Source organism: Anabrus simplex, chromosome 5 (genome assembly GCF_040414725.1).
Source record: "Anabrus simplex isolate iqAnaSimp1 chromosome 5, ASM4041472v1, whole genome shotgun sequence".
NCBI classification, from domain to species: Eukaryota; Metazoa; Arthropoda; class Insecta; order Orthoptera; family Tettigoniidae; genus Anabrus; species Anabrus simplex.
In genome coordinates, this window is record NC_090269.1 from 244608806 (window position 1) to 244622035 (window position 13230).

General features: G+C 38.5%; 1 protein-coding gene across 1 annotated transcript in view; it reads right to left on the minus strand.

Annotated features, from left to right (window-relative positions):
* Positions 1 to 1541: 1541 nt before the first annotated feature.
* The window catches only part of LOC136873950 (transmembrane protein 127), a 134995-nt gene continuing 123306 nt past the window's right edge, over positions 1542 to 13230 (minus strand). Inside the window, exons 5-6 of the mRNA XM_067147337.2 lie at positions 2424 to 2616; positions 1542 to 2205 (exon numbers count right to left, since the gene is read on the minus strand). Of these exons, the coding sequence (XP_067003438.1) occupies positions 2435 to 2616 (182 nt within the window). The 3' untranslated portion in view covers positions 1542 to 2205; positions 2424 to 2434. The remainder of the gene's footprint in view (positions 2206 to 2423; positions 2617 to 13230) is intronic.

The following is a 13230-nucleotide window of genomic DNA, read 5'->3' on the forward strand; positions in this document are numbered from 1 at the left end:
CTTACATTTTGGTAGAATGTATTTCCTGGTTGTATGCTTCTGCTGATCTCCTTATCCAACCGTGCATCTTGCACTATTTCACTTCACAAATATTTGTATTCAACAACCTCAAGGTTTTTGGCCGTTGATACTAACTATTCCTTTTCCTTCTCTTCTTGTCGTCATCACTGTTTTTCTCTTCTCCACACTGATTTTCATACTATATTTCTCAATATTGTCATTTAAAGCCTCTAGTTGGATTTGCACTTCTGTATTGTTGACTCACCACATCACTGTCATCTGCAAACAACAATATTTTCATACCCCCTCCATATCTTGCCTTTGTTTCCTTCAGAATTTCATCCATAACCATTATAAACATAAGTGGAGAAAATACACTTCTCTGTCAGTCAGTTTGGTTTCTAAACCAATCTGTTCTCCCCACTGGAGTATAGACACAACTGGAACAATTCTCATACATTGCTTTCACTAGTTCCCTTGATTGCCTTCCACATCCTTTTCTTTGTGGGGTTTCCCACACATTTTCCCTATTAACATTACCGTATGCCTTCTCTAGATCAAGGAATACCATCATCAGATCTTTTCCATATTCCCATTGTTTTTCCATCAGTAATCTCATAGTAAATTTTTTTTTTCTATTTGCTTTACGTCACACCGACACAGGTAGGTCTTATGGCGACAATGGGATAGGAAAGGCTTGGGAATGGGAATGAAGCGGCCGTGGCCTTAATTAAGGTACAGCCCCAGCATTTGCCTGGTGTGAAAATGGGAAACCACGGAAAACCATATTCAGGGCTGCCGACAGTGGGGTTCGAACCCACTATCTCCCAGATGCAAGCCCACAGCTGTGCGGCTCTAACCGCACGGCCAACTCGCTTGGCGGTTCAGATTATTTTTGAACTCTCAGGTTTCACTGATAATCTCTCTCTCACTCTTGGTCCAAACCGACAAGATTCTTACAAAGTCTTACCAGCAGAGCTTTCACAGCATCCTGACAAAAACAAATATTAAGATATTAAGAAGAAAAAAAAATTTGTTGAGGTTTGTAACTTCAACCCTTGTGAAGAAAAATTACTCCTACAGAACAAATTCTTCAAAATGAAATGAAGATAAAAAAAGATTGCATTGTTTTCTGCTTCTGGTCTCATAAATATAACATACTTTATTCAGATTTATCACACAGTTTTGCAAGTTTCTTTTTTTTTTTTACCTCACCACGAATATTTTCCATCACACTGCAACAGATGATAATATGGGTAGCTCCAGCTTTCAGTGTAAGCATTCCCATTATCATCTTTAGAGGGTTCAGGTTGTAAGATCATGTACCTGTAATTTATTGGATCTACAACTGGTAAGGGAGTAGTGTTGGTCAGTGTGTCAGGAGGCATTCACCCGAAGTTAAGGTGGGGAATCAAGGAAAACCACTTCTAGGATGACTTCTCTCTGAAAATGACTACAACTTGTTCCAGTACTTCAAACCAGTGGGAGAACCTGGACTTATTGTGTGGGAGGCAAATGTGTGAACTCCAGAATTACACAGCTCTTTTTGTAAATAATTTATTTTTAAACATTATATATATCTATTACACATTTTTACATCATTAATGCAGTCATCTCAAGAATATAATAAAAATATCAACAATATTCATGTACACTCTCTTGGTCTTAATTGACAACACTAAAAATACTTTAGTTCTCAATAAATGGCATCCTCAATATTTTCAAAGTGACAATCTACCAAACCTTTGTTTATGTTGCTCTGAGAGTAAATATTAATTAAAAGCAAAAAAGAATCATGGGCTATTAAGTTGTTATATTTAAAACTGAAAATCTAGCTACAAAATACTGAGAATAAGATAGTGGGAGAACAGATGTATGAATTTGTAGCAAGTCTTCCAGATATTTGCAGAAGAAGCCTATTTCCTCTCAAGAGATACACCGCATTTAAGATACTGAGAATGGAGAACCAACAGCCAGCTTTCACACAGACTTAATATTCCCTGTTAAGAAAACTAGCGTGGTTTCAGTTTACGAGTCCATTATTCACATGTACTTGAAACTAATGTTCTCATTTAGTATTTCATTTTCAGTAGAAATCCAAAGCATGTCACAGATCATTGCTCTACTGCTAGACTTCAAACACCATCTCCATACTTGTAGAAGTGTTACAAGAACACAACTACTCCAGAACAGCTGCTCATCAAACTACGAAAAGAAAAGCAACTTTAAAAAATGTAAAGTCACATCCCAGTGATTTGGGTTCCATGTAAAACTGGAGGTCTCGTGGCTATGAACACGATATCAACAGTCACATAAAACTACAAGTTTTTTCTTGTTTTTGTCAACATTAATACAAAAATATCTTAAAAGAAATACAACATCCATGGTTCCAACACAGAAGTAATTTCCATAAAAACTTGTACTTCATCGGCTTTCAAGGTGTGTATGGTGGTGGAGGAGGGATGCTCTCAAGAGGGGTATCACTGCCTTGTATTCCAACAGAGAATGTCTCTACTCCATCCCAATCATCTATCAGTCTCCGCCGTTGATTATCCTCAGTAGAAGTACTCTGCTGTTGGAACAGATTGCAAGCTGTAGCAAACACAGCCACAACCCCTGAACAAACAAAACAAAATACAATATTACATAAAATAAGATATAAGCAGACAATTAAAAGCAAATCAAGTAATAGGCCTACATATTTACAGAGAATGTCAGCTAAATTAGGCATCAATTAGGGAACCTCCTCTTTAACATTAACTAATACACTATTCATATTAATAATAAAAATACACTAGTTATCTAAACTCAAAACACCTAAAAGAAGTTATACTACAATGTTTATTTTCAGAGAGGGTGTACTTTGGATAATACCAGGGATGGGAAACAAAGTGACCTTGCGTAATACACAGGATAGGAAATGAGAGTGCATGCCTCAAGAAGCCCGTGAATTTCTTGGATGTCTTCTAGAGAAAAGTCTTACGAGCCTCTCACACAGAGTACACAAGCTTCTTATGTCACATAGTAAACCAAGAACTATAACATGCTGTGGCATCTAGGTAAACCAGGCAAGATAGGTGGTTGTTTGGTCTTCGATTAACAGCAAATAGCAGCCCTACAGGCAGAAGGAGAAAGTTACTGGTGCTTTAGCCAGTGCTGCCGCACGGGTGGAATGGAAATATGCTTGCTTTGTTCCCAAGCGGTGAGGATAAAATGCACAGTCAGGTAGAGCAGCGAGCATAGTTAGCGGTACGAGAATGGAATGTTTAGTTTAAGAGTGGAGTTCTTATTGAATGTATGTTATCAATGTCCTTAGTATTGCATTTTTACATTTGATGAACATTATTTTCTGTTAGCTATCCATATAGAGACATTTCTGACGTGTCTTGTGAGGCGCGCAAGTCATAATGAGCTCCATAAACATCCAGCTAAAAATTTCAATATAAGCTACAAAAAAGTGTGCACAAGTGTGACTTAAGTGTTCAAAATTAAAAATTACTTTATATTCTCTTCGCCACCATGGCTCTAAGTGAAGCAGCAAAGAAAATAAGTGAAAGACTCTCAGGCTTGCTTGGATTCTGCCATACATGCTATTAATCAAAGCACACTGAATATACTACAAACACTGGACAGCAATTTTGCAGCATTCAAAATGTAAGCCAGTCCAGAAATCAGTGACCTGAAGAAAAAATTGGATGCTCTCGATGTTCACCTGCAGAAACAAGACGATGCACTGGACTTGGCTGAACAGTATAGTCGTAAGAACTGTCTCCTAGTACATGGTGTTCCAGAAGAACCGTTGGAGGACATTTATGAGAAATTAGATGTCTTAAAAAATACATTATTGATTGACGTATGTATGTGTGATGTCAATCACTATCACAGGGTGGGACAACACATCTGAAACATATGCTGAGGTAGTCAGGCGGGAAAATCGTCCCATCATAAAATTCCTGCACTCACAATTGTGACAGTGTGGAGTGCAAAGTGTGCATTGAAAGGAAGCGGATTTCACTTGACCGAGTCCCTTACGAGTGCTAGGAAGACTACTTTAAACTGTGCGGGAGAAATCTGGGGACACCTAAATTGTTGGAGCCAGGACGGAAGGATTTGAGTGATAGAGAGTAAAAAAAAAAATTGAACTGAGACACCAGTTGCACAGTTAAATGCACAGAGTATAGGATGGACATTAGCCTGTTTTATTCCATGTATGTGTTATTGGTTTGTCTCTAATGCTGGCAGGCCAAAATGTCTCCAGTGTGAATAGCCTGCGTACTTCTCACCCCTTGTCACCCCCCCCCCCCCTCTTTCCATCCATGCCTCACAGCAACGGGACTCTTGCTGAAAGAGCAGCTTTCCGTCACCCAAATGTTTTTCGCTGTTGCTAACTAAATTCTCATTCGCTTTTAGCGCACATGGAAGAATTACAAGTCAATCTTTGAAGTAAATAATGTACATTGTATAGGCATTGCTGCAACCTGGTTGCATATCTTGATGGATATACCTAGTCTAGCCATAAATACTGTTACAACTTACAAATGAAAAATGCAAATCTTATAAGAAGTATTTTAATTTGCTGTTAGTATGTTGTTCTTACAGGCATTCTTTCCACAAATCACCAATCACTTTTCAAAATGGTCACCTTTAGCACTGATACAGGCTCTGAGTCTTTGTGGCCACTCGTTGGCAGAACAGAGGACATCCAGAGGAAAATCCGCCACTGCTGACAATAAGGAACGCTTTAAACTTCCAATGGTGGGGTGTCTCTTCTTGCAGACGATGCCCTCAAGCACTGACCACAGTCTGTAGTCCAAAGGGTTCAGGTCCGGACTGCTACTGGGCCAATATTCAGATGAAATGAAGTCAGGGACATGACCAAAGAGGATAGAATAGAATAGAGATGGAAACTCAATGATAAATTTCGGTTCCAAGCCACTTGGCGCTAGTAGTTTTAGTCTCTTTTCCGAGATAGCGCCACAGTGTGCATTCTGGTGCAATACCTTAGTATTACTATCGACAGATAGCGCGGAGAATTAACATCCGGCGCAGTGACGCACATCCGGGTATGCTTACGGCTCCTCCCCCCTCCTTTCCCTGCCCCCCCGCCAAACGGCGATAATAATGCAGTTCTACTACTTCCATGCCCAATACATTGTAATTCATATATTTTTATTTCCAAGTAAAGCTACGTTGTAAATAATGATCTGATACCCCTAGTTCGTATGGCATACTATGTTACTGAGAACATACCCACACACCTCAAAGCAGCTTTAACTTTCAAATGAATGATTGACACATTAACACAAAGCTGATATTATAACAAATAAGAAATCCATTCGAAAGAAAGACAACAGAGCACACCATATGCAAGACAATGGGGTATCACATCAATATCCGAGTACCACATGAAAATAAAAAATAACAGAATTAAATGCACTAAGACAGGAAATATATAGAACTACATTAATAGAACCATTCAGCTTTCAGCCCGATGTGTACTCAAACAGGAAATACAGGATTTCAGGAGGACTGGCGAAGATATATTTCAAATAAACAAGCACAAGGAACTAAGATTTACATCACAAGCACAAGAGCACTTGGAATTCAAACACAAATACTGTAGCATCATGGGAAATATCGATTAAAATCGATATAAGTTCGAACAAGGTTAATCGATTGGGTAAAGTCAAATTCGATGCAGTTCAGCAATATTATCTCCACAATGCTTGACGTTTTATGACTAATTTGTGAGAAGTGCCCACTGATTGAGGTTAGACTTGAAATACTTTAAATACTTCACTTCGAGACAAACTGCCTTTAATTATTAACAACGCTCATTTCATGCTTACTTGCGTGCCATCTACAGAACGTGTATATAACTATTTACACGTTATGAATGACCTCCAGCGCCATCTAGAAAAAGAGACTGAAACTACCTGAAGCTAGCTACAGATTGGAACCAAAAGCCCTATTAGAGTTTCACCCCTCTGGACATGACACCGAAGCCACCCTTGATTTGACCTAGCCTTGTGGGCTGGAGCAGAATCCTGATGAAAAATCCAGGGTTGGTTTTGAAACAATGTGCCACTTAAGTTCTTCACAATAGGCTCCAAAATGGTGCTTTCATACACTCTGGCACTGGTTTTAACAATCTTTTTGCAGAAATGCAGCTGGGTGGTGCCAGAATAACTCACCCCCCACCACACCATCACAGAGGAGGGATGATGGCCCCTCTGAACTTTCAGAACCTTTTTACTGGCTTCCCAGGATGATGCATAAACCCTGTCGTTTTGAACATTGAAAGATTCTTCAATAGTGAATACCTTTTCATTGATGAAGAGGATGTTTTGATGACCATTTTGTGCGTAACGCTGCAAGAGACGTCGACATTTAAGCACTCTCAGGTTCTTTAGGCGCATGTCAAGGTATTGTCCTGTTCGTCGGCGATAAGCCCGTAGTCCAAGGTCCTCTGACAGAAGCCTTGACATTGACCTTTGAAATGTTAATTTCATGGGCCATGATAGCCTGCTTCCACACTGCATTTCTCCAAATAGGAGCTGCTACTGCCTTTTCTGTTGCTGGAGTCCTGACACTGCGTGGGCGACCCTCCCTCGGACGATCTTTTACAGTCCCGATTGCAGTGAATTGCTCAATGGTCCGGTACACAAACATACAACTGATTTTCAGCTTTTGCAACGTCTTGAAAATGTCACATGGAGATTTTCCAAATTTATGTAATGCTATTACTGCAACACAATTTTCATAATCACCCCATTCCATGTTAAAACCTGAAGCTAGATGCTTCCTCTTTTCACAGAGAAGTTAACAATGGTTCAAGGTTACGAGGGGCATTTGAAAAGTCTGTGCAAAAATAAAAACTACTTACGTGTTTGGGGTAAACCTTTTTTATTTTTCGACACAGTCTCCTTTTAGGCTTATACACTTCATCCAACGATGTTCTAGCTTGTTGATCCCTTCCAAATAATAGGATTTGTCCAAGTCTGCAAAATATCCATTAGTGTTTGCAATCACCTCCTCGTTTGAATAAAATCTTTGTCCCGCCAGCCATTTCTTCAAATTGGGGAACAAATAGTCCGAGGGAGCCAACTCTGGAGAATAGGAGGGGATGTGAAACGAGTTGGAATCCTATTTCCATTAATTTTGCGACCACAAGTGCTGAGGTGTGTGCTGGTGCGTTGTCGTGATGGAAAAGGACTTTCTTGCGGGCCAATCGTGGGCGTTTTTCTTGCAACTCGGTTTTCAAACGGTCCAATAACAATGAATAATATGCACCTGTAATAGTTTTACCCTTTTCCAGATAATCGATGAGGATTATCCCTTGCAAATCCCAAAAGACAGTTGCCATAACCTTTCCGGCCGAAGGAACGGTCTTCGCCTTTTATGGTGCAGATTCCCCCTTGGTAACCCATTGTTTAGATTGTTGTTTGTTCTCAGGAGTATAGTAATATATCCATGTTTCATCCACAGTGACGAAATGACGCTTAAAGTCCTCTGGATTCTTCCGGAACAGCTGCAAACCATCCTTGCAACACTTCACACGATTCCGCTTTTGGTCAAGCGTGAGCAATTCTATTTCCATTAATCCATTATCTTGCGGATAGCTTTCTCATGTCCAAACGTTTATGCAAAATATTAGTACCCGTTCAGTCGAGATGCCCACAGCACTAGCAATCTCACGCACCTTAACTCTTCTGTCATCCATCACCATATCATGGATTTGATCAATGATTTCTGGATTCGTAACCTCCACAGGCCGTCCAGAACGTTCAGCGTCACTTGCGCCCATATGGCCAGTCTGAAAATTTTGAAACCACTTATAAACTGTTCTAATCGAAGGTTCAGAGTCACCAAAATGTTTATCAAGCTTCTGTTTAGTCTCCTGAGGCGTTTTGCCTTTCATAAAGTAATGTTTAATCACCACGCAAAATTCTTTTTCGTCCATTTCTTGAAAATCACTCGACTTCCTTGATTCACACGAATGCCAAACACAAAGAAATAGACCAATATGACTGAAACCCGGTGTGTGTTCATTCAAGAGATGCTACTAACTAAACATGACCTCGATACGCGCCGGTGGTACAATCTCTCTGACTTTGCACGGACTTTTCAAACCACCTTCGTAACGTGTGCACATTGGTAGTTCTTGACCTGCCAAAACAGTTGTACAGTGTGTGTCAAAAGTTTGCAACAGTATTTATGGCTAGACTAGGTACCGGTATATGCTTTTACGTAACCACATTGACAGACGAAGAGATGGGAGATGAGTTTACCATAGGAATAACTTAAAAATGGCATAAAGTTTGAAACCACTTATAAACTGTTCTAATCGAAGGTTCAGAGTCACCAAAATGTTTATCAAGCTTCTGTTTAGTCTCCTGAGGCGTTTTGCCTTTCATAAAGTAATGTTTAATCACCACGCAAAATTCTTTTTCGTCCATTTCTTGAAAATCACTCGACTTCCTTGATTCACACGAATGCCAAACACAAAGAAATAGACCAATATGACTGAAACCCGGTGTGTGTTCATTCAAGAGATGCTACTAACTAAACATGACCTCGATACGCGCCGGTGGTACAATCTCTCTGACTTTGCACGGACTTTTCAAACCACCTTCGTAACGTGTGCACATTGGTAGTTCTTGACCTGCCAAAACAGTTGTACAGTGTGTGTCAAAAGTTTGCAACAGTATTTATGGCTAGACTAGGTACCGGTATATGCTTTTACGTAACCACATTGACAGACGAAGAGATGGGAGATGAGTTTACCATAGGAATAACTTAAAAATGGCATAAAGTTTGAAACCACTTATAAACTGTTCTAATCGAAGGTTCAGAGTCACCAAAATGTTTATCAAGCTTCTGTTTAGTCTCCTGAGGCGTTTTGCCTTTCATAAAGTAATGTTTAATCACCACGCAAAATTCTTTTTCGTCCATTTCTTGAAAATCACTCGACTTCCTTGATTCACACGAATGCCAAACACAAAGAAATAGACCAATATGACTGAAACCCGGTGTGTGTTCATTCAAGAGATGCTACTAACTAAACATGACCTCGATACGCGCCGGTGGTACAATCTCTCTGACTTTGCACGGACTTTTCAAACCACCTTCGTAACGTGTGCACATTGGTAGTTCTTGACCTGCCAAAACAGTTGTACAGTGTGTGTCAAAAGTTTGCAACAGTATTTATGGCTAGACTAGGTACCGGTATATGCTTTTACGTAACCACATTGACAGACGAAGAGATGGGAGATGAGTTTACCATAGGAATAACTTAAAAATGGCATAAAGGTACTTACAAAAAAACTAACAACTTATGGATCAAAAATGAAAATAAGTTTCTATACAGAAAAAAGTCTTTTCTAAACTAAGTTACATAATGCTCATCTAGAAACTTCCTCCCTTATGGCCCCTATTGAATGGGATTCTTTTTTGAAATATGGTAATGCTAAAATTCAGAACATCTTAGATAAAATACAAGAAACCTTGAACAAAAAACTTCACAATCTTACTCTAAATCAAAAAAGCATAAACCAGTCAAAAGAATCCTCCATTAACATCTGACGTTCTTTTCGAGGACAAAGAGTTACAGATTATCAACAAACGACCCAAACATAATTGGTCTAGTCCATATAACCAAAAGCAATACATAACAACCATTGTCAAAGTGGAACAAGTCATAGCTCAGCTCCCAATAGCCCAACAACTTGAAACCAAATTCGAAGTCAAAAAGAAACTTCCAGAATTATTTAAATACCTTCTAAGGACATTAAAGGCTTAAAACAACAAATTTATTAAAAGATAATGACCTTACAATCACAAAGGCGGAAAAAGGTAATGTGTCAGTTATCATGCACAAGAAAGAGTACACAGAAAAAACCAAAGCATTTTTCTCAGATATAATACTTTCACTAAAATTAAAAAAGACCTGACAAACTCTCTCCAAAGAAAATTAAAACAAATACTCAAAAACATTAATTTCATCCTTAATGAGAATGAAATATCAAGCTTAATTAACATGAATCCAAGACTACCAACAGCGATAGCTTTGCCTAAGATACACAAACCTTACATGCCCGTAAGACCAATTATTAACTTTATAAAAAGCTCCACCTACAAAACCTCTAAATTTATCAATAGTTTTCTAAAAAAAAAGTACTATACTTTCCAAATCAGTAATTCAATAGAATTTTGTATTATTATTAAGAACACTAAATTAAAACCATCTTTCACCTTGAAATCATTCGACGTTACTAATATATATTCTACCATCCCCACAAAAGAAACTCGATATAATTAAGAACGACTTAAGGACACATAAGAAACTTAGTAACCATGACATAGAAGAATATATGTTACTCCTAAAATTTACCCTTAACAATAATTACTTTTCCTTCAATAACACAGTATGTCAACAGAGAGGTCTCCCAATGGGATCCCCAGCGTCAGGCATCCTTGCTGAAATATACATGGATTATTTAGAAAAACATAAAATTTTAAATGAAGAAAAAGGTATTGTTATCTGGCTAAGGTTTGTTGATGACGTTTTTGCAATATAGATTAACAAATCAATAGTAGCGCTAATTTAATACACTGAATCAACAGTTTAGACCCTTTCATAAAATTCACATTAGAAACGGAGAACAATAAAAAACTAAATTTCCGGGATTTTACAGTCGAAAGAAAAGAAGAAAATTTATCCTTTTCAATCTTTAGAAAACCGACCCAAACTATAAATACCATACAAAAAGATTCGTACCATCCTGAGGCACATAAAAGGAGTAACGTTTTAAGCACGTTAAATAGAGCCTTTAGCATTCCCTTGTCCGAAAACAATCTCCAAAAAGAAATTAATCTCATTTACAAAATAGCGATAAGCAACGGATACACAAAACATTACATAGATAAATAAATTCAATAAAAACTTTCCAGTCTGTCAAACACACAGCAATTACAATATAAATTATAACACTATAAATACCTGTAAAATACACTCTAATATACAAAGAATGACATGTTTCGTTCTACAAGAACATCCTCAGATTCTATCAAATCACTCACTATCACAACACCACTTCTCATTAGCTCCACCCTACACAACATTCCCCCTGCTTCCCCCACTTCCCCTACCTCTCCTTCCGCTTCTCCTCGCCTACCGCCTACACACACTGAACTGAGTTGACAACACGGCGTAAGGGAGGATGCTAAATACAATACGACCGACTGAGGTAAAACAATTTCATATATCCTTCTATACCTCACTAACAAATTCTTACAAGGTTTTCTCATTTAAAATATCTCCCTCCCTACTTAATTTCTTCTTGTTTCAGACACATTTTAACAGTAATTCCAAAACTCAACTTCAACTACAGTTATTTACAAGAGTTCCCTCGACAACAATATTCTAAGAAAATCTTTTATATTACTAATTTTATCTTCAAGATCAACAAGTATACATGTCTCCAGCCTTACGCCAATTTTACTTCGTTACTTGGACATTGACTTGTTGGAAATTTAACCCAATATGAATGAACATTTTATTTCATCACCATAATCATTACATGTGTTTTAATTGTCTTGCCATTTTTGTTTATTCTTTTAGCTGAAGATGTTCCATCATCAGAACAAAACATGTTCTATCTATTTAGTATACACCTAGAGATTAAGCTAGATTATGTCATGTAAACAATAAAACTGTTATAAGAAATTGACAAGTACTGGAAGGTGGGAATCTCCTCACAACTTAATCTCAGTAGTGTGTTGACAGAAATACTGAAGGGTCTCGTGAAACCATGGTGCATTCCCATGACTAGGCAAGCTCACAGCAACTTGTTGACAGTCTTTCCTGTGGTTAGAGATATTTAATTCGAGTTCTCATGTTGTATACTTCACACGGAGAAGTGTTACTAGAAATATTGTGATAATCGTTCTAATGAACTGAAAATACAGGAAAACAATGCTGGTTCAAATCATGATTAATCTTCCAGGAATTCAGAAAGAAAAACAAATTCAATTACTTGTGGGATGGGAATTTTATGAGCTTGTAATTAAGCAGAAGATTGCCGAATATTTACAAAGAAAAATTGATACTGTTGATAATACCTGGCAAAATGTTATGTTGATGATATAAGGGCGCATTGTCCCTGTCAAAGTAAGAGCGTAATTAGGTGGAGAAGAGTTTGGTGTACGAAACACAGATGTATTCCTTCAGGTGGAATGTATCACCTGACAGCAAGGTCATGAGTGTAGCCTTGACCGAGTAGCATGCAGACAGGTGCATATTGGTCTGTGTGTGGCGACGATTGTGTTGTTCAGACTTGGCTTATAGTGAGAGGAGAGCCTTAGCACATGATTAAGAGAGGAGTGATTGAAGGTTAACCAGGACACCGCAACTGCAATCTAGAACATTCTACTGAGTGAGTGATGAACTAGGAATTGTGACATCCAGTATATCACACCTACTGGGACATTGGCTAAGATTAAACGTGCTTACGGGGCGTGCGTATACATTCGTACCACAGAAGAACAAGCACTTATTTAATGCAATTTGATATGTTCTAAATCAAGAGTCGCTCCACTTAAAAAATTGTCAACTCCACGCTTAGAATTGTGCGGCGCTCTCCTGTTAGCAATATTACTTAAGCGAACGTTCACGAGTCTCAACCTGGATATTAGTTCTATTCATTCGTGGATAGACTCAACAATTGTCTTACAATGAATTTCGTCACCGTCAATAAGGTGGAAAACATTTGTCGCCAACCAGGTCTGAAATCCAGGACACGGCTGAAAACTGAACATGGCATCATGTATCTACACAACAGAATCCAGCTGACATATTGTCATGAGGAAGCGAATCTCAAGCATTAAAATTACACGACCTCTGGTGGCATGGACCGTCCTGGCCAGCCTGAAGAATTATAGCCAATCACTACCCTGGTTCATCATAGTATTCCAGCCATTTGATCCCTACTCTGGGGCACTGATCGGATTGAGCAGTGTGCACATTTAATGAAATAATGGCAGAGGAGTGTTCACGGCTGTCTGCAGTCCGGTCATTCCAGCTCTAGAACTTTGGACTGTCAGATCGGCAGCGTACTACTGTTCATTAAAAGTGAGAAAATGTGTGGTTTTTCATTTGATAGAGTATTTCATGATAGCATTGCTTTTTAATCACGACATTCCTACTGGCGTCATTGTAATAACCTATGT